The sequence below is a fragment of the Megalopta genalis genome, chromosome 10 (genome assembly GCF_051020955.1).
Source record: "Megalopta genalis isolate 19385.01 chromosome 10, iyMegGena1_principal, whole genome shotgun sequence".
Taxonomy (NCBI): Eukaryota; Metazoa; Arthropoda; class Insecta; order Hymenoptera; family Halictidae; genus Megalopta; species Megalopta genalis.
In genome coordinates this window covers 10,303,377-10,323,752 of record NC_135022.1, presented here as the reverse complement: position 1 = coordinate 10,323,752, position 20,376 = coordinate 10,303,377, and the positions used below count along the sequence as shown (strand labels likewise).

The following is a 20,376-nucleotide window of genomic DNA, read 5'->3' as shown; positions in this document are numbered from 1 at the left end:
ACACAAATTGCATTCGTCTGTGGGTTAACTTGGCACTCCTGTGCTGGTTTTAGGTTTTCTATTTTATCCTGTCACCCTTTTTGTATTCAGACTAACCATTTTCAATCATTTTAGGTACATTACAGAGATTATCATCCGTCGTGGGATGCGTTTTAATTTAGTGTTATTCCTCCAATAGGAGGTCCCTCAGGGGCTCGCTTGCGGGTGGGGCCCGCAAGTGAGTACGGGGGGTAGCGTCCCCGAGGTACCCGAGGCGCTTGTAGGTTGTTAGGGTTCTCAATTTAAGTTTGTTAAATTTTCTTTCCTCCATTCTCTGAAAAAATGCACTCGTGTGCGAATTAGCTTGGCACTCGTGTGCTGGTTTGCGTGGCACTCGTGTGCTGGTTTGCGTGGCACTCGTGTGCTGGTTAGCATGGCACTCGAGTGCTGGTTAGCATGGCACTCGAGTGCTGGTCTTAGGTTTCCTATTTCGCCTTGTATTCAGTCTAATTTGAATTCAATCATTTCAGGTTCATTACAGATATTAGCATCCGCCGTGGGATGCCTCTTAGTTTCCTTCATTTTCCCAAAAATTGCACTCGTGTGCGGGTTAGCTTGGCACTCGTGTGCTGGTCTTAGGTTTCCTAATTTGACTTGTCACCTATTTTGTATTCATACTAACTAGAATTCAATCTTTTCAGGTTCATTACAGATATTATCATCCGCCGTGGGATTTTCATCCGCCGTGGGATTTTCATCCGCCGTGGGATTTTCATCCGCCGTGGGATTATCATCCGCCGAGGGATTCGTCTTAGTTATTAAGTGCGTGCGAGTTAGTTGATACGTGTGTGTGTGGCTTAGTTTAAGATTCTTAACTTCTTGCCGTACTTTAACGGGTCTAGCTTTGAACAAAGATTTTTCTTAAGAATGAACATTATTTAATTCTCTCTTTTTATTCTTTTTTGCTCGTTCAAGGAAGTGTGTAATCTCATAATAAAATAAAATTTTCTTCTCCTTCTGAGAAATAATTACAGCCGGGAAATTTCTAGTCATCATAAATTTAAAGAGAATGGTACGGCAAGGGGTTAAGATTGCTCAGGGGCCTCCGACCCACGGGAGCGCCCGTGGGGGGCACGGGGGGTAGCGTCCCCGAGATACCCGAGTCGCTAACTTCGCATATGTCCAGTATTATTGCCTTACTTTTACTTTTTCGCGTTTCGTTTTTGACTCCGCCACAGCAGAAAGCTGTGGTGGCCTTGCTTGCACAAACTCTTGGGTAAGTCCGGACACATCTCGATGTTCGACGAGTGATCATGCGGCGTAGTGATTCGAACGCGGATCCTCCTTCTGGGAGGGCTCTCTCCTGGTCGCTGTTCGGCCAGTAATCCGTCCTTAGCTCTCTTTTGGGGGCGGGGCGTTGGGTGAGAAATGGTCACACAGGTTTACCTGTGTAGTCCCCCACCTAGTGCCGATTCAGACGGGTAAGGCGGCCTAAGTTAGTTTTAGGTCGCAGGGCGAGAAATGGCCACTCACTCCCAATGTGGGAGGATACAACTTTGGATCATCACTCCTCATGTGATCACGCCGGTCATCGCGATTTGCGAGGCTCCTGATTTGTGCGAGCATTGTACGCGTCGCGTCACCCTCGACACAGTGCCTTCTGCACTGACTCGCAGTTGTTTCTCACTTTGAAAGAATCACTGCCTTCTGCACTGATTCATTTTGGTCCCCGTGGATCAGAGACTTCTTCTTTGATCCACTTGGTCCGCAATAGTACTTAACATATGCGAACGAGTGAGTGTGCGGGTGTGTGCTAGCTAGCTGGCGAGCGAGTGTATTAGTTTATAAGTCGTCATTGTTAGAAAGGGAGCCATAGCGAATTCCGGCTTCGTTCTGACTCCCTTTCGGGTCTCTAAAGCAGCAACCTCCTCGCGGTGAGACCCGGGCAATCGGTATCATCCTCGGTTCAGGAAATATTGAGAATTACAATGAATTTCTGGATCGAGGATGATACCGAGCAAATAGCTGCAAACTTTGTATTGTAACAAGTATGTATTGTAAAAGTGTGTGAATTTATACTATAAGTCGGGGCTCTGAATAATGCTTCGTTCGATAAGTATTGAAATTGGTGTTCCTCCGATCGGAGGTCCCTCAGGGGCTCGCTTGCGGGTGGGGCCCGTGGGCGAGTACGGGGGGTAGCGTCCCCGAGGTACCCGAGGCGCTTGTAGGTTGTTAGGGTTCTTAATTTAAGTTTGTTAAATTTTGTTTCATCCATTCTCTCAAAAATTGCACTCGTGCGCGGGTTAGCTTGGCACTCGTGTGCTGGTCTTAGGTTTCCTAATTTGACTTGTCACCTATTTTGTATTCGTACTAACTAGAATTCAATCTTTTCAGATTCATTACAGATATTATCATCCGCCGTGGGATTTTCATCCGCCGTGGGATTTTCATCCGCCGTGGGATTCATCTCAGTTATTAAGTGCGTGCGAGTTAGTTGATATGTGTGTGTGTGTGTGGCTTAGTTTAAGATTCTTAACCTCTTGCCGTACTTTAACGGGTCTAGCTTTTACTAAAGATTTTTCTTAAGAATGAACATTATTTTATTCTTCCAATTTCGTCTAAACTTCTCTTCTTTTCACTACAATATTTACTTGTTCAATGAAATGTAGTCTCACAATAATTAGAAATTTTCTTCTCCTTCTGAGAAATAATTATAATCGGTATATTTCTAGTCATTATTAATTTAAAGAAAATGGTGCGGCAAGGGGTTAAGTTCCCTCAGAGGCCCCCGACCCACGGGAGCGCCCGTGGGGGGCACGGGCGGTAGCGTCCCCGAGGTACTCGATTCGCTAATTTCGCATATGTCGAGTATTATTGCCTTAGCCTTATTTTTTCGCGTCTCGTCTTTGACTCCGCCACAGCAGAAAGCTGTGGCGGCCTTGCTTGCGCAATCTCTTGGGTAGGTACGAACACTTCTCGATGTTCGACGAGTGATCATGCGGCGTGAATGCTCTTCCCTGGTCGCTGTTCGGCCAGTAATCCGCCCTTAGCTCCTATGAGGGGCGGGGTGTTGGGAGAGAAATGGTCACACAGGTTTGCCTGTGTAGGCTCTCTCCTAGTGCCGATTCAGACGGGTAAGGCGGCCTAAGTTAGTTTTAGGTCGCAGGGCGAGAAATGGCATCCCACTGTGTGGGAGGATCCAACTTTGGATCGTCACTCCTCATGTGATCGCGCCGGACATCGAGATTTGTGAGGCTCCAGTCTTGTGCGAGCATTGTACGCGTCGCGTCACCCTCGAGCAGTGCCTTTTGCACTGACTCGTACTTGTTTCTTACTTTGAAAGAATCACTGCCTTCTGCACTGATTCATTTTGGTCCCCGTGGATCGGAGACTTCTTCTTTGATCCACTTGGTCCGCAATAGTACTTAACATATGCGAACGAGTGAGTGTGTAGGTGTGTGCTAGCTAGCTGGCGAGCGTGTGTGTTAGTTTATAAGTCGTCGTTGTTAGAAAGGGAGCCATAGCGAATTCCGGCTTCGTTCTGACTCCCTTTCGGGTCTCTAAAGCAGCAACCTCGTCGCGGTGAGACTCGGGCAATCGGTATCATCCTCGGTTCAAAAATTCTTGTGAATTGCAATGAATTTCTGAGTCGAGGATGATACCGAGCAAATAGCTGCAAATTTTATATTATAAAATAGTGTGCATTGTAAAAGTATGTGGATTTATACTTCAAGTTAGGGCTCGAAATAATGTTTCGTTCGTAAATTGTTGAAATTGGTATTCCTCCGATTGGAGGTCCCTCAGGGGCTCGCTTGCGGGTGGGGCCCGCAAGTGAGTACGGGGCGTAGCGTCCCCGAGGTACCCGAGGCGCTTGTAGGTTGTTAGGGTTCTTAATTTAAGTTTCTTAGATTTCGTTGTGTCCATTTTCTCAAAAAATGCACTCGTGTGCTGGTTAGTTTGGCACTCGCGTGCTGGTTAGCTTGGCACTCGTGTGCTGGTTAGCGTGGCACTCGCGTGCTGATTAGCTTGGCACTCGTGTGCTGGTTAGCGTGGCACTCGTGTGCTGGTCTTAGGTTTTCTATTTTGACTTGAATTCAGACTAACTTTAATTCAATCTTTTCAGGTTTATTACAGATATTATCATCCACCGTGGGATTATCATCCGCCGTGGGATTTTCATCCGCCGTGGGATTTTCATCCGCCGTGGGATTTTCATCCGCCGTGGGATTTTCATCCACCGTGGGATTTTCATCCGCCGTGGGATTATCATCCGTCGTGGGATACGTCTTAATTAATAAGTGCGTGCGACTTAGTTATTAAGTGCGTGCGACTTAGTTATTAAGTGCGTGCGAGTTAGTTAATAAGTGTGTGTGAGATAGTTTAAGATTCTTAACCTCTTGCCGTACTGTAACGGGTCCAGCATTTAATAAAGATTTCTCTTTAGAATGAATATTATTTTGCTCTTACAACTTTATCTAAATTTCTCTTCTTTTCACCACAATATTTAATTGCTCAAGAAGTGTAGTCTCACAGTAAACTCAAATTTTTTTCTCCTTCTGAGAAATAATTACAATCGAGAAATTTCTAGTCATCATAAATTTAAAGAGAATGGTATGGCAAGGGGTTAAGTTCCCCCACGGGAGCGCCCGTGGGTGGCACGGGGGGTAGCGTCCCCGAGGTACCCGAGTCGCTAATTTCGCATATGTCCAGTAGTATTGCCTTAGCATTACTTTTTCGCGTCTCGTTTTTGACTCCGCCACAGCAGAAAGCTGTGGTGGCCTTGCTTGCGCAAACTCTTGGGTAAGTCCGAACACGTCTCGTTGTTCGACGAGTGACCATGCGGCATGGTGATTCGAACGCGGACCCTCCTGCTGGGGAGGCTCTCGCTTCGCGTATTCGCAATGTAAGACGTCCTTAGCTCTCTTTTGGGGGCGGGGCGCTGGGCGATCCGACTCATTGTGGGATGATCCAACTTTGGATCATTATTCCTCATGTGAAAACGGCGAGCATCGAGATCTGCGAGGCTCCTGATTTGTGCGAGCATTGTACGCGTCGCGTCACCCTCGAGTCAGTGCCTTCTGTACTGACACGCCTTTGTTTCTTAGTTTCGAAGAATCAGATCCTTCTGATCTGATTCATTTCGGTCCCCGTGGATCAGAGACTTCTTCTTTGATCCACTTGGTCCGCAATAGTACTTAACATATGCGAACGAGTGAGTGTGTAGGTGTGTGCTAGCTAGCTGGCGAGCGTGTGTGTTAGTTTATAAGTCGTCGTTGTTAGAAAGGGAGCCATAGCGAATTCCGGCTTCGTTCTGACTCCCTTTCGGGTCTCTAAAGCAGCAACCTCCTCGCGGTGAGACCCGGGCAATCGGTATCATCCTCGGTTCAGGAAATATTGAGAATTGCAATGAATTTCTGAGTCGAGGATGATACCGAGCAAATAGCTGCAAATTTTATATTATAAAATAGTGTGCATTGTAAAAGTATGTGGATTTATACTTCAAGTTAGGGCTCGAAATAATGTTTCGTTCGTAAATTGTTGAAATTGGTATTCCTCCGATCAGAGGTCCCTCAGGGGCTCGCTTGCGGGTGGGGCCCGTGAGCGAGTACGGGGGGTAGCGTCCCCGAGGTACCCGAGGCGCTTGTAGGTTGTTAGGGTTCTTAATTTAAGTTTGTTAAATTTTGTTTCATCCATTCTCTCAAAAATTGCACTCGTGTGCGGGTCAGTTTGGCACTCGTGTGCTGGTTAGTGTGGCACTCGTGTGCTGGTTAGTGTGGCACTCGTGTGCTGGTCTTAGGTTTCCTAATTTGACTTGTCACCTATTTTGTATTCGTACTAACTAGAATTCAATCTTTTCAGATTCATTACAGATATTATCATCCGCCGTGGGAATTTCATCCGCCGTGGGATTTTCATCCGCCGTGGGATTCGTCTTAGTTATTAAGTGTGTGCGAGTTAGTTGATATGTGTGTGTGTGTGTGGCTTAGTTTAAGATTCTTAACCTCTTGCCGTACTTTAACGGGTCTAGCTTTTACTAAAGATTTTTCTTAAGAATGAACATTATTTTATTCTTCCAATTTCGACTAAACTTCTCTTCTTTTCACTACAATATTTACTTGTTCAATGAAATGTAGTCTCACAATAATTAGAAATTTTCTTCTCCTTCTGAGAAATAATTATAATCGGTATATTTCTAGTCATTATTAATTTAAATAAAATGGTGCGGCAAGGGGTTAAGTTCCCTCATGGGCCCCCGACCCACGGGAGCGCCCGTGGGGGGCACGGGGGGTAGCGTCCCCGAGATACCCGAGTCGCTAACTTCGCATATGTCCAGTATTATTGCCTTACTTTTACTTTTTCGCCTTTTCGTTTTTGACTCCGCCACAGCAGAAAGCTGTGGTGGCCTTGCTTGCGCAAACTCTTGGGTAAGTCCGGACACGTCTCGTTGTTCGACGAGTGACCATGCGGCATGGTGATTCGAACGCGGACCCTCCTGCTGGGGAGGCTCTCGCTTCGCGTATTCGCAATGTAAGACGTCCTTAGCTCTCTTTTGGGGGCGGGGCGCAGGGCGATCCGACTCATTGTAGGATGATCCAACTTTGGATCATTATTCCTCATGTGAAAACGGCGAGCATCGAGATCTGCGAGGCTCCTGATTTGTGCGAGCATTGTACGCGTCGCGTCACCCTCGAGTCAGTGCCTTCTGTACTGACACGCCTTTGTTTCTTAGTTTCGAAGAATCAGATCCTTCTGATCTGATTCATTTCGTTCCCCGTGGATCAGAGACTTCTTCTTTGATCGCAATATATAATTCTTGATTCGCAATAGTACTTAACATATGCGAACGAGTGAGTGTGTAGGTGTGTGCTAGCTAGCTGGCGAGCGTGTGTGTTAGTTTATAAGTCGTCGTTGTTAGAAAGGGAGCCATAGCGAATTCCGGCTTCGTTCTGACTCCCTTTCGGGTCTCTAAAGCAGCAACCTCCTCGCGGTGAGACCCGGGCAATCGGTATCATCCTCGGTTCAGGAAATATTGAGAATTACAATGAATTTCTGAGTCGAGGATGATACCGAGCAAATAGCTGCAAACTTTGTATTGTAACAAAGTATTTATTGTAAAAGTATGTGAAATTATACTATAAGTCGGGGCTCTGAATAATGTTTCGTTCGAAAATTGTACAAATTGTAATTCCTCCGATCGGAGGTCCCTCAGGGGACTTCTTTGATCCACTTGGTCCGCAATAGTACTTGACATATACGAACGAGTGAGTGTGTAGGTGTGTGCTAGCTAGCTGGCGAGCGTGTGTGTTAGTTTATAAGTCGTAAATATATGCTACGTAAAAATTGTCATTTCAAAAACGCGATTCAGTCGGATCTACGTTTATGTACCGGTCTCTGACCGTACGGCTGTCACGGTTAAACTACATATTATTTCGAGTCCGAAAATTAGTGAATATTCTTCAGACGTTCTAAAGTAAAGGTGAATAGCGTTTTTCTTAAAAATATCACTGTTATGTAGTAAAAAAAATCCGGAAAGTTCTCGCTTCGTGACTTGTTCAATACTTCGAACTCGGCTCGAGTCCGTCCCGACCTTCTGTCAAAGCCTGGTGCTGCGGACTCTCTCGCGGACCCTCTCTCTCGCACCGTCACCTCTCATTGGCCAGTGTTTTTTGTTAATAACTCGTAAACAAAGCCGTGGATTGCATTTTCGCAAAGGAAAAAGTTACTTCAAATGACCTCAGCTACCCCTCATTTTCGGCTGTTAAAATAATTGTGGGACACCCTGTATAATCGCTTGGGATTTGGGTGGTTTTTAGGTTTTCATCAAGTACAAAAACATCTCATCCGCCGATGGATCTACTTTTGGTCCGCAATAATTCGTTGACATGTGGTTAGTTATTAAGGCGTTATTTATTAAGATGTTATTTTTTAAGACATTGCTTGCTAAGGTATTAGTTACTAGGTAAAATTTGTTGCGAGAAAGGGAGCCATAACGAATTTTGTCTTCGTTCTGGCTCCCTTTCGGGTCTCCAGTCACAACAACCTCCACGTGGTGAGATTCGAGCAAACGATGCAATTTTCGATTTCCAATCAGTTATAAATCTCAGAAATAAACCTCGATCATTCTATAACAGATTCGAAATCGATAATTATATCGAGCTAATGGTGAAGGAAAAGGGCTGGAGGAAAAATAGATTTTTTAAATAGCAAATAGACTATGAACAATTTTATCTTCTCGGGTAATACAGAATTTGGCAAATAAACTTTTTTGGAAATGGTAATTGTGGAAATAGCATTTCAAATATATTTCACTACATAATATCCATATGTAGCTAATATTTTAAAAAAAAGTTTACTTGCTAAATTCTATATTACATGAGGAGATAAAAATATGTATAGTCTATTTGTCTATTTAAAATTACAAAAATCTATATTTCCTCATCTCTGCTGTGAAGTTTAAATGCGAATAACAATGTAAAATTGTATACCTCTATTTTCACAAATGAGGTTTTGATATTTATAAAATAATATTTTATTATAATTATAGATGTGTGTGATATCGGTGTGTAATCTTTTCTGAATTTTCAGCTACAAATTTCGCCTTGAGCTGGAAAGAGTTTCGAATTTTACCAGATAGTATCTATTGGGTTGCTGCAAATGTATAATTTCGGTTTTCCAAATAGATAGCTAACTAAAAAGATCTAAATTACTTTTGCAACAACTTAATATCGCAGACTTGGACTGCATACAAACATTGCATGCAATGCTCTTTTTACATTGTAAAGCTTATAAAATTAACGTTGTAAATATCCATCTGTAAGATAAAATGTATAAATCTATTTCTATATGTGTACCACTGCTAATTATGTAATTAGTAGAAATAATTGCTGAAATCCATAAAAATAATTAAACTTTATATCTTATTTTTGTAGTACATGTTTTATAAATACTATTTCCATCATTTCAATGTTAGTACCGTACTTGTTGCCTCCAAATAATATTCAGCACTCGTAATAAAAATAAAATATACAGGATATTCGCTCTTGCTAACGTGCTTATTTTTTGTGAACTATCGGCAACGCTGGGTGTAATACGAAATGATAAGGAGGGAATCTAGAGCCCTCTAAAATTGAGACAGAAAAGCCCATAAGATGCAATGCCTGTACGGATCCTGAGTCTGTGTTAATAGTGGCGCCTCTTGTGGTAAAATCCTTAGGGACCTTAAGTCTGTGATACTAATTTAATAATTTATTATATGTTAATAAATTTATGGACACTGCATATATGTAGTTCATTTATTTAATACGTTATCAACAAAAATGTAACGTTTAAAAAATATTACAAGGTAAGAGGTTTAAAAATAACCTTGAAGTGTTTTTCAAAGTCATTTGTAGCTCGTTTATCCTGTAATATTCTTCGAACACTTTCTGCTTTTTCAATGGCACGAGAATATCTAAGATGTAAAGCATATTTTATTACAAAAATTCATCACAATACATATTGTTCGTCATAGAATACGAAAAGTAGACAAATTTATTCCAAAGATGTCTGAATGTCTGAATGAATACTAAAGAATTCAATTTTTTTTATTATGTATGTTATGATGCTCTATAATAATCGGAGGAATTGAATTATTTAATTCGCTGTTTAGATAAATTACAAGGTTTCTTAAGGTCCATAACCTTTTCCCTAATAATCGTCGCAAGCACAGAATAATTTAAAATTAGTGCATGTACATAATTATTTACCGAAAAATAATGAAAATTAGACAATATGTTTCTGGTAACTCTTACTACTTAGAAGAAATGTAAATTCTATTTGTGCTAAAGCAACGTATCACCGTAATTATGGCACCAAAGGTTCATAAAAATTGGAAGACTGGCGAAACTATGCTTTGAGTATTTTAAATAAGTTTTGTGCGATTTTGTTCGATCTTAATGTACGCTAAATGCAGCATAAATAGGAACACCAAAACATATTATAGCTCAAAGGGCGGCATTCAGAACTATTAAAAATACTTTCATAGACGTAAAATTCTGACAGATATTACGCAAAAGATGAAGATTTCGCTAACGTGCTTAGCCACCGATTCTCATAGTTCATCTTGGAATCGCTCGATATCTTGTAAGTGGTCTCCATAATCTGTGGCTTCACTTCCGACGAAAGCATCGTGATGGTCCAAGACTTCCTCAAAGGACAATCTGTTATCGTGATCGTCGTCGGATGCAGCGAATAGATGATCTACTTCACCACTTGCGATTTCACTGTAATATTTACTACCAAATTAGTGCAGGCATTGTCAAAATGATCAATTGATAAAAAATAATGGAAGTATTCTACATACTCGTTACTAGGTACTAGCCAAGAAAGTATTTCATCCGAATCGAGTCTCCCATCCTTATCTTTGTCATGCTCGTAATCAAATTTATCCTTTTCTACCAACAACCATTCTTTGTTCTCCGCTTTAGCTCTGTTACCAATAAACTCCTGGAAACTGATGTATCCATCCTTATCCATGTCTTTGTCATCCAAAGCTTGCCTCAAAAGAAGTGGAAACATTCTAGGTGTTTCTTCAGGATGAGTATAAGCTTTGAACTCATCCGGATCGAGATACCCATCTTTGTTCATATCAGCTGCCTCGAATGTTTGCTTGTCATCGGTAATAAGTTTAACATCTGCTTCTAGATCTTCCGAATCCGAACCATACATATCCTGTAAAATTTCAGCCCAACTGACTTTGCCGTCTTTATCTGAATCTGTATCCTCCAGTCGGTCTTGAGAGTCCTCGTCAGAAAGCATGCTAAAGATAAGATAAATACCGATTAACATTTCTTTCGACTAAACTCTACAACCATTCAAATATATGTACCTAAACGATCTTAAAATCCATGCTTTCAGTTCATTCCTCTCGATAAATTTGTTGTTATTTAAATCCATCTTGGTCAACAAAATTCCTAAGCGTCTTTTAGATTCCTCTATGGGAAGCTTGTCGAATTCCTCTGCCTCTTTCACACTTCCTGTGAACATGCAAAACAATGTTATTCATGGTACATAGGTAGCCGAAACACTATGTTTAAACCGTACACTTTTGCAGACAGTATTAAAAACAATTACCGAGTATAGCTTCGTGATCGAATTCCTGATGGTGTTCTCCTCCTGCATAGTGATCCATATCTCGCGGACTAAACGCACCATCTTCTGTTCTTTCGTTACTGTTGGATTTGTTATGCTGATGAGTGTGGATATGTGCAGATGCTGCATTTCCGCATGACAAGAATCCGAGGATCGCAATCAGAAATAATAGAATCTCTACACGCGTTCGGTGTATACTCATGGTAAGTCTCGGTAAATGATTCTGCGAAGAGAAATATAAACAGCGGATAACCTCACAACATTAAGAATTTGATAGGCCCATCGATCTCCACAGCGAACACCACAATGAATTTTATCGACTGCCTGCCATCATGCAGAGTCGTTCTCGAAACTCGATCTTGTACTTTTTCAATTCAAACATCATTGAATCCGAGTTTTCGTAAATATTGGAAAGCACTGTACAATGACAACTTCTAAAGTACGTACGTACTGTACTTTAAGCTAGTTTTACAGTAAATGTAAGGCGAAGTGGGGTAATCCACGACGTTCTCCTGTCTACACGCAATAGGGAGCGAAACATTTCGGTGGACAGAGTACATTATAAAAATAATCGCAAGCTGTATCGAATATCGATACTTTTGAACAACTCGAAGAAAAGGGATGATGAATCGTCGACAAGTTTCGTTACATTACTAGTAGCACTGTCACTTTTGTAAGTTAAACATTTTATTCATTTGGCCTTTGGCGCTTACACACGATCGTTCACAATACGTTGTAGCAAACGGGGGCAGCAGAAAGCATTTGTTGGTGTAATAACACGTGCCAAGTATTAATTGAGATTCATTTACGCACCTGTTCGATACTGTTCGATGTTCGATCGTTAGAGCCGGTTGGTCATCGCGATTCACAGTGCACAGTTGGAGAAACACCGGTGTTATCGTCGGGTTCGCGATTATGAATGGGAAATCGTTGATTGTCGATCGCCGGCCGCCAAGTTATCCGTTCCTCGTGAACGTCACGAATGTCGGAATTCGGCTTAGCTGCTGCTCGTGCAAAAAAAGCATCGAGAAAGAAAGACGTTAGCTCGACTTCAGCCGCGATCAGTATGTACCGTCATGACTTTGTTCTAGGGTGCGGATACAGAAATAGACCAGCCGCACTAACACACGTTCAATTTATTTCTAACTTTAGTTATCGTTCCGACGAGAGAGAGAGAGAGAGAGAGAGAGAGAGAGAGAGAGAGAGAGAGAGAGAGAGGAAGAGGTGCTCGCGCCGAGCAGAACGTCGCAGCGAGTAGCTCTGATCTTCTTTTTTTCGGGTTCCCGATAACGCCAGCCGACAGACATCGAGAACAAGACGCGAAAGTCGCCGATTTATTTTGCACAGTTCGATCTTCATGGTTCTGCTTCGAAGAAATCGTGGAACGCTACCAAGTACGATCCGAGGATCATTAAAACTAATTTTACACATTGATTTTCTTACGCTAAGAAAATTAATTCATCGAAGGCCGCAGCAAGAGGCCCGTTTGTTTCAGACCCTTGGACCTCCATATTTAGAACGATCATGCGAACAGTGCATGCAGACGAACATGCGCGATTTCTCGATCGCGTTCTTAACGATTCGATTCGATTTAGTCGGCTCACCGTATCGCTGATTAATATTCAATTATCATTTTCCGAACGATTAAATCAAATGATCAATTTACATTCGACTGCCGCGAAATTCAACGTTGCGCAGAGCCATCTGTCGGCGGTAACAGAAAACGCTTCGTATTTGATCGATGGAAGTTAACGCGTCGAACAGATTCTCGTACTTGTGCGTAGGTGGCCAACACGATTTGAAATTGCCAGGAAATTTGAATGCATTGTCGAGATCAACATCCGATTAATCCGCATTATTTTCTCGCGTGCTTTAATTTCGTACGTAATTTTTGCTCGAAAATCGCGAAATGCGCGCCAACAGACACAGAGATTGCAATAGAATTGTAAGCTCGGCTGTTAAATCTTTCTCGGTGACGGCCCACCGGGCTCGCGAAACGATGGAATTATGCGGCGATAATTATGATAATGCCACGGTGGCATACGATCGCGCACGATTGCACAATTCCTGGTGATGCATCGTTCGGAACGGTCGTCGATAAGTTATCCCCGCAGCTATTCTCCGTGTTTTCGACCTCGCGGGATAAAATCGACGATCCTGTATCCCTTGCTAACAACGCAGAGATCTATTACACGGCTGCGAATGTTGCATCGAGCTCTCTGTCGTCAGCGGTATAATAATAATAATAATAATAATCCACCCCCGCGGTGCTTAACAATTAATTTGGCCGAGCACGAAAATTTATTCTGTTCTCGTTATGCTCTCCGACGTGTGTTCCTTCTTTTATGATGCTAATTGTCAGAACGTTATTGTTCGCGCGGCCCGTAAAACACAATCGAACGATAAAATTTGTTCAACATCCAGCCGAAATATTTCGATACCCTGCGCAACCACCGTTTCGCGGTATCGCTGTATCTCGGTGTAGCGAGCGCAGTGAAATATCGCGATTTTCCGCCAGCACCGTATTTTTCCGATTTCACGCGGTCGGTTTGTTTCGAAACTTTTATCGTTTCGTCGTTGCTCTTTAATTAACGAGCACGCGAACCGAAAACGCGAGGTCCATCGGCGGCTTCTCAGCCATCGAACGAACTACGGAATATTGTCCTTCTGTTTCCCCTTTTCTGTTTTCCAGCGAGAATCGTATGGAGATTGGCAAAGGGCGGTCGGTCAGAACTGATTGGCGGAACGGAAATCCGACTGTTTAGCATCGGCGACCGGCATTCAAACTGGCCCCATCTCTATCCACCCGACGAGCAGTTCTAGATCAAAGCTACGTCCCGATTTCATACCCTAGATCTCTTCCAAGAGTCATTGCCAAAATGTTCCCCTGAAACATGCAGAGAACCGTTTTCTCTATGTTCGGGTATAGTTATTCGACCCGTGGAAGGTGGGCAGCTTTCACGATTTTCGCCCGAACGTTTCCGACCGACGTTTGTTGATTGAAACAGTCGTTAAAATATCTGATCCGGTGGATAGGATATGCAAACGTAGTATGCAAACAGACTTCATCCGAAAATATCGAGCTTTTTCGGTGTATCGTTAACCACATTTGAAGATGAAACGTTACCATCAATTTTTGTTAATTCGTCGCCCTTTTTTTTCTCGACGATCAAATTATGTGAACTATCCACCCCGGCTATCTCAGATCTAACACGATGCAATTATACTTCACCTTTTAGGCCCGACGCGCCACTATAGTGGCTTGCTCTAGTAGCTCACTCGCTCATCGTTCGAACCAAATAATCGTCTTCATACGCATTGTTTCACACTTCTTTTGTCTTCGCATCGATTTACAACAGTCAGTCCCAAAAATGTCTCGCAATCCGGAAATGGCGGGTTCCTCGGATCATTTGAAGCAACTTCTTCCTTTACAAATATTTTCTCGGAGGCACCGTTAGCGAGTTATTAACGAAAAACAGTGACCAATAAGAATCGAGTACGGCTGACGCGAGGCGGCCCAGCCAGCCAGCGCGCGAAGCCCAGTTCCGCTCATTGGCTCGATCGCCTCGCGCCAGCCGAGCTCGCCTCTCATTGGTCACTGTTTTTCGTTAATAACTCGTTAACGGTACCTCGGAGAATATTTTTGTAAAGGAAGAAGTTGCTTCAAACGACCCAAGGAACTCGCCACTTTCGGATTGCGAGACATTTTTGGGACACCCTGTATATACAGACAGAATATACAGTATCAGACTCTGCCGTCCAGAGAAATAGCTTCGCGCAGAATTCAGCCGTACCTAAAAGGTTAAATGCATATAATCCGTATATTAAACATTAAACGTTGAACGTTGAGCGTTGAACGTTGAGCGTTGAACGTTGAACGTAGAACGTTAATCATTAATCATTAAACAAAGTAGATGGAGTTTCTGTACTGTTGGGTCAAGGTGGACCCGAATAGAATCGTCTGGATGGTTAAATACGAACGGAGCTACCGCGGAAGCAATTTCCGAGGAGCGATACGCAGGGGGTTTCAAAGGTCGTGCTCGCGGCCACGGCTGCGCCGCGGAATTCCGCGAGCGTAATACCCAGAGGAGAAGCAGGCGAATTCAATATTCGATCGGGACTCTAACGAATCAAGATATTTTCGGTTCGGTCGGAATACTCGCGGGCAGAGAAGACGCAGACGCTTGTGATTTTGTTCTCCGGTTCGGGGATGAAATGGAGGGGCGAGAGGGAGGGACGGGGGCAACCGCAGAGCGCAGACCACAGCCAGCAAAGGCGTTTTCTTCTGACATTCAAATGTTCGCCGCGCGGAACGAGAAAAAGGATACGGATAGCGCGGCGCTCGACGGCCCGTCTATTCATCGCTCAAAGGGATCATTTATCAACATATTTGATATGCTCCTGGCCGCGTTACACCGGCGCAGGAGCCGTGCCCGGTCTTTCCACCCGGGGCTTCCATAGAAATAATATGCTAATCGCGCGAAGGCGGAGTTTAAAAAGTGCCCCGATAAATTCTCCAGACTTTTCGACGTAATTTCGCCCCTTCGCCGCCTCGAAAGATTCTTTTTGCGCTGTTTCCGACGTCTTAACAGAGACCCATCCCGGGCTCCTTCTTTACGGCATATCAGACGGCGGAATATATTTTTTTTGCGGATCCCCGCCGGATGTCGCGACCTGCTTTGCGGGGGGGAAACGAGTCTAAGCCGACTTCCCTTCGAAAAGAGTCGCGGGGCCCCCATCGGATACCCTTGGAATCGCGGAAAGACGTTTCCTATGCGTTCCAGAACTTTCGGCCGAGCCCTCGTCCTCTCTGAACTTCCTCCTAGGATTTTCTTCCTCCCGTTATTATTCGTCCTCTCGACGAGCTGCGGCAAATGCACCGAGACCGTTTATTACGACACACGCAGCGCATAACGTAATAAAGAACGTACATACGTACGGTCGACGAAAGTCGAGAAGCGTGCGGTGTTCGACGCTTGTTAGGAGACGGCGCGGCCGTAAGTGATTGACGCGCGACGTTCGGATCATTTACAAATCCCCTCATCGGCACTTATGCGCGCGGTGACGCATACGCGCATATTTATGCACCCCTCCCCTATATACATATCGTGCCCTCATACATACATCGGCGATATTAGCCGCAAAGCGGACTACACCCCGCTTCCGTTTATTTAAGCCAGCCGTGGTGTCGAGTCGTTACTTACTTAGGCGAGACTTGTCGTTCGCGCTTTCAATCACGAGTCGGGACCTTGTTCGGCACGATCGATTCGGTCGAAATTCGGCAAAAATTGCATTCCCTCGGGACAGATTCTATCGAGCCGAATCGAAGTCTATCGTGCTTCGAGCAGTGCGAAGTTTCAGAGGAATCACGATGGTTTCCGTACTTTGTCGCGCTGTTACCGAGTGCCGGCTCGTCTCGGCTTCTTTATCACGGCTTGTATACAGACCACGATAACGTCGAAACTAATCCGTCGGACATTCGGCCCCGTTCGGAAACGCCACGTCAGCGGGACACCATTCAAGCATATTGAGACCGGATGGGTAGCGCGCGCGAGCCCTCTTTCCATATTTATCTTGGCCTCCTTCATTACGGGCCACTTCAGGATCGCCTCGTTTCGCCTTCTTCTTTCCCGTTTTATCGTTCGGTATCTACGGGATTACCGACCTCTTCTCCTCTGCTCGAAGGCCGAAGACGCAGATTGCTTCTCGCGGGAGGGGAATTTACGAGCAGCATGATAAAGTCCCGGCCGGGCATAATCGAACCTCCTTCACGATCATCTTTTTTTTTTTTCTTTGCAGGCCGGCTCTCTGTATTAACTCTCCGGAGAGAACGAATATTCTTCGCTCGTACCCTGTCGCTTTTCGACTCATTAGAATTTCCAACGCGTACAATGTGACGTAGTTGGAAAAGAGCACCGATATCTCGGGGCTGTCTACGATAGTTTACAGTAGGGATGTCAAACTCGCGGCCCGAGATGAACATTTTTGATGTCAAGTATCAGGACGTAAACAATAATTTAACTTTATATATGTGTTTATTACAATGTACTAGTCAAAATAAAAATATTTGTTTCTATGAGCATTGATCTTTTTTCTTTTGCGGCCCACCTAAAGTTAAGCATTGTTTATTTGGCCCAAGTTATAGATTTTGAGTTTGACACTCCTGGTTTACAGGTTCATTTTAATGTAGTAGTAGTAGCAAAACGTCTATTTCACTTGCTTTTCAGCCTTTTAAAGACGATGTACATTCGTTAATTATATGTGGTGACGTTTCAGTTTTTTCATTTGCAGAATCTATATAAATTCTCTTCCCCTTTCTTCCAGTATCTCTCTTGTACATAGTTTGTTATAATATTTTATATATACAGGGTGTCCCAAAAATGTCTCGCAATCCGGAAATGGCGGGTTCCTCGGATCATTTGAAGCTACTTCTTCCTTTACAAAAATGTTCTCCGAGGCACCGTTAACGAGTTATTAACGAACAAACAGTGACCAATAAGAATCGAGTATGGCTGACGCGAGGCGGCCCAGCCAACCAGCACACGAAGCCCAGTTCCGCTCATTGGCTCGATCGCCTCGCGCCAGCCGAGCTCGCCTCTCATTGGTCACTGTTTTTCGTTGATAACTCGTTAACGGTGCCTCAGAGAACATTTTTGTAAAGGAAGAAGTTGCTTCGAATGATCCGAGGAACACGCCACTTTCAGATCGCGAGACATTTTTGGGACACCCTATATTATATATATATATAATAATACATAAATATAATATAATATAATATGTTATATATATATATATTTTATTTTAGTATAATATTTTATAATATTTTGTTACACCTGCTCTCGATTATTCTTTCGTATTGTTCCGGTTCTTTCACATACAGCTGTGCCAGGACGTGCCAATTTAATGTTCTACACGCAAATGACAACTGTTCCAACCGTCTGTGCTTCAGCGACGTAAGATCTCAGCGACTCGGGAAATTGGCGAAAAGAAATCAGCAAGATCGTCGGACGGACAGCCAGCCTGGGTTATCGTTAGAAATTCAGAACTTCGTTGTTATTCGAAGAACCGTGATTCAGTTCTCGGTTTTGTTCCGAAGCAGTTTCGATTTAAAGACGTCTTCCCGGTAGGTTTCTTCGCTGTGAATGCTCGTTTCTCGGTTCTCTCCTCCACTTCCGTTCCCCGCGAAAGCCGCGGGGAGAGTGTACGGGGAAATATTTCGAGGCGTTCCGCAGGATCGTAAGTGTGTTCGACGTTTCCGTGGCTCGCTTCGACCAGAGAAGCGCCAAGGCATACGCCCCGCGATTTAAGTCGTCAACTTTTATGGGGGTAGTTTTCGCGGTGACGGTCCGCGGCGAGCCACATAAAAGGGGGTGGAAGTTTCTGGTAATATGGCGGCTACCCGAGGAATATGGCGGCAACTGTATACAAGAGATAGCGACAATATTGAGGCGGCTAGAAGCCTCGAGAAGAAAACCGACTGGATTTTCTTCCTCCCCGCGAAGCCTTTCCGGCGAGCTTTGGCCCTCGGTTTCTCCTTTTTGCAATCTCTTCGACAACGAATCCCCGTTGCGTCGCCGCTATCGCGAAACCGCGGGGGCGTTGTTTCGCGATCGAAAACACATTAACGGCCGGGGGCTACCGGTAATCGGCGATAAAGCGTTCGCTGCGAGATCAATGCTATCGAGTATCAATTTTTTCGTTTCGACTGAATCGCAGTCGCGGAAGCTTTGTTATCGAGTAGACAAGACTGGGTCGTATCCGTAGTCGGTTCTTATTTATAAGACCGTCCTAAATACATTATCGTCCGTTTGACTAAAAATTGTAATTTTCTTGACTGCTCGTGAAATGCCGGATGACTAGAAGTTTTGCTAATTAACGGTATAACAAACATGTTTATTTTGAAAGTGGCGTAAGTCGCTGTACTCGGGAAATTAATTGCGGGGCTTAGTGTAAAAGAAATAGAAACGTGTGATAAGTGTGCGTGAAGTATTGTTGCGAATTATTTTCAGTATTTTTAAAAAAGTTGTGATCGCTGGACTTATTTTTATAAGTGCGAAAGAATAGTGCAGTTTTGTAAATTATATTATAGGGATGTGGCGGCTACCTCCAGACCCGCCAGCAGGTGACTATAAAATATTTTATAAACTAACTTTAGATGAAAAGATGGATTTGTCACCAAAAAGAGGAAGACCTAGGCGTTATTCACAAATAGAAATGGATCCGTTGTACGCTGGATCTCGTCCTGTTTCTTCAGCAAAATACAAAGACACGACGGACTTGCTTAATTATATACCCCCGATATACCGCAGTTATTTAAAAAATTTGAAACAAAACACGATTTCCGAGTTATCGATGACGAAAATTAAATTGAACCGATGTATATTTTCATATAAATTACTTATACTTATGTTTCAAAATGTACTAGTTATTTTTGTATTTTATGAATATTAAAATAAAAAATACTTAAATCAAACCTTTATATTAAATATGTTCATGGTATAAATTATTATTATATATGTAATTTATTCAACAATTTTAGTAAATCACTGTCCTTTCAAAACATCACTTCGGTAAAATACGTCGAACAAAATTAACATATGTCAGTCATTTTTCTAAACTATTTATTTTGAAAGTGGCTCAAGTCACTTTACCGTAATGAAAAGTGGTGATTTTTTAATGTTTATACGAAATTATTTATACTGAGAAAAATATCAGTATCCTGAGATAACAAATACAAGTAAATCTTCTCGAAAGTTAACATCCACATTTTTACACGTGTTAAAACGCAAACCCTTAAATACATCGACTTAAAAACAAAGTGACTTATGCCACTTTCAAAGTAAACGGCTCAAATAATATTCGACTATGACTACGGCCCTACGTGTCGTTCAGGCTGTCCCAATAATTTTGATCGATGCTGAGATGAAGACCGATCCAATGACCACGCGTTCCATTGCATTTGGTCAGGAAAACGGAACGCGCCCCCCCCCCCCCCCGCCCCGACGACAAGGATATTTATCTTTCCGCTGGCCGGCGGTTGTAAAATTACCGAAAGGACGAATTGATGCGGGGACGGAGAGAGTGCCGGGGGAGCGATCTCTTTCACCTCTTAGCGGGTTTAAAGACCCGGCCACTCGCGGACGTGCCAAGTTGGGAGAAAGTACGCGGCCCGGCCCTGCGGGGCGTCCTTTACAGAATCCTGTGCTTAATGGCGCTGAATCACAGATTGCGCGCACCCCTAAATTTGAATTTATTATCAACCCTTGC

At 43.5% G+C, this 20,376-nt stretch overlaps 1 protein-coding gene and 1 long non-coding RNA gene across 2 annotated transcripts; one reads left to right on the top strand and one right to left on the bottom strand.

The window, feature by feature from the left end:
- Positions 1-9,258: 9,258 nt before the first annotated feature.
- On the bottom strand, positions 9,259-12,216 carry LOC117223310 (reticulocalbin-2). Its single transcript, XM_033475521.2, has 5 exons — positions 11,923-12,216; positions 11,092-11,332; positions 10,847-10,994; positions 10,322-10,777; positions 9,259-10,241 (listed from the first exon to the last, which is right to left on the bottom strand). The coding sequence occupies exons 2-5, from the start codon at positions 11,309-11,311 to the stop codon at positions 10,070-10,072; spliced, it is 996 nt and encodes a 331-aa protein (XP_033331412.1). The 5' UTR covers positions 11,312-11,332; positions 11,923-12,216; the 3' UTR covers positions 9,259-10,069.
- A 78-nt stretch (positions 12,217-12,294) lies between these two features.
- Positions 12,295-17,188, top strand: LOC143260200 (uncharacterized). Its single transcript, XR_013034332.1, has 2 exons — positions 12,295-12,503; positions 16,909-17,188. It is a non-coding gene; the product is annotated as an uncharacterized LOC143260200 (long non-coding RNA).
- The last annotated feature ends 3,188 nt before the right edge of the window (positions 17,189-20,376 follow it).

What these genes read in the sequence shown, in the direction of transcription:
- LOC117223310 (XM_033475521.2), bottom strand. Translation starts at nt 11,311, where the DNA reads ATGAGTATACACCGAACGCGTGTAGAGATTCTATTATTTCTGATTGCG. An exon ending in TGGATTTTAAGATCGTTTAG is followed by an intron (nt 10,778 to 10,846) that starts GTACATATATTT and finishes TCTTATCTTTAG; the next exon opens with CATGCTTTCTGACGAGGACT. An exon ending in TGGCTAGTACCTAGTAACGA is followed by an intron (nt 10,242 to 10,321) that starts GTATGTAGAATA and finishes TAAATATTACAG; the next exon opens with TGAAATCGCAAGTGGTGAAG.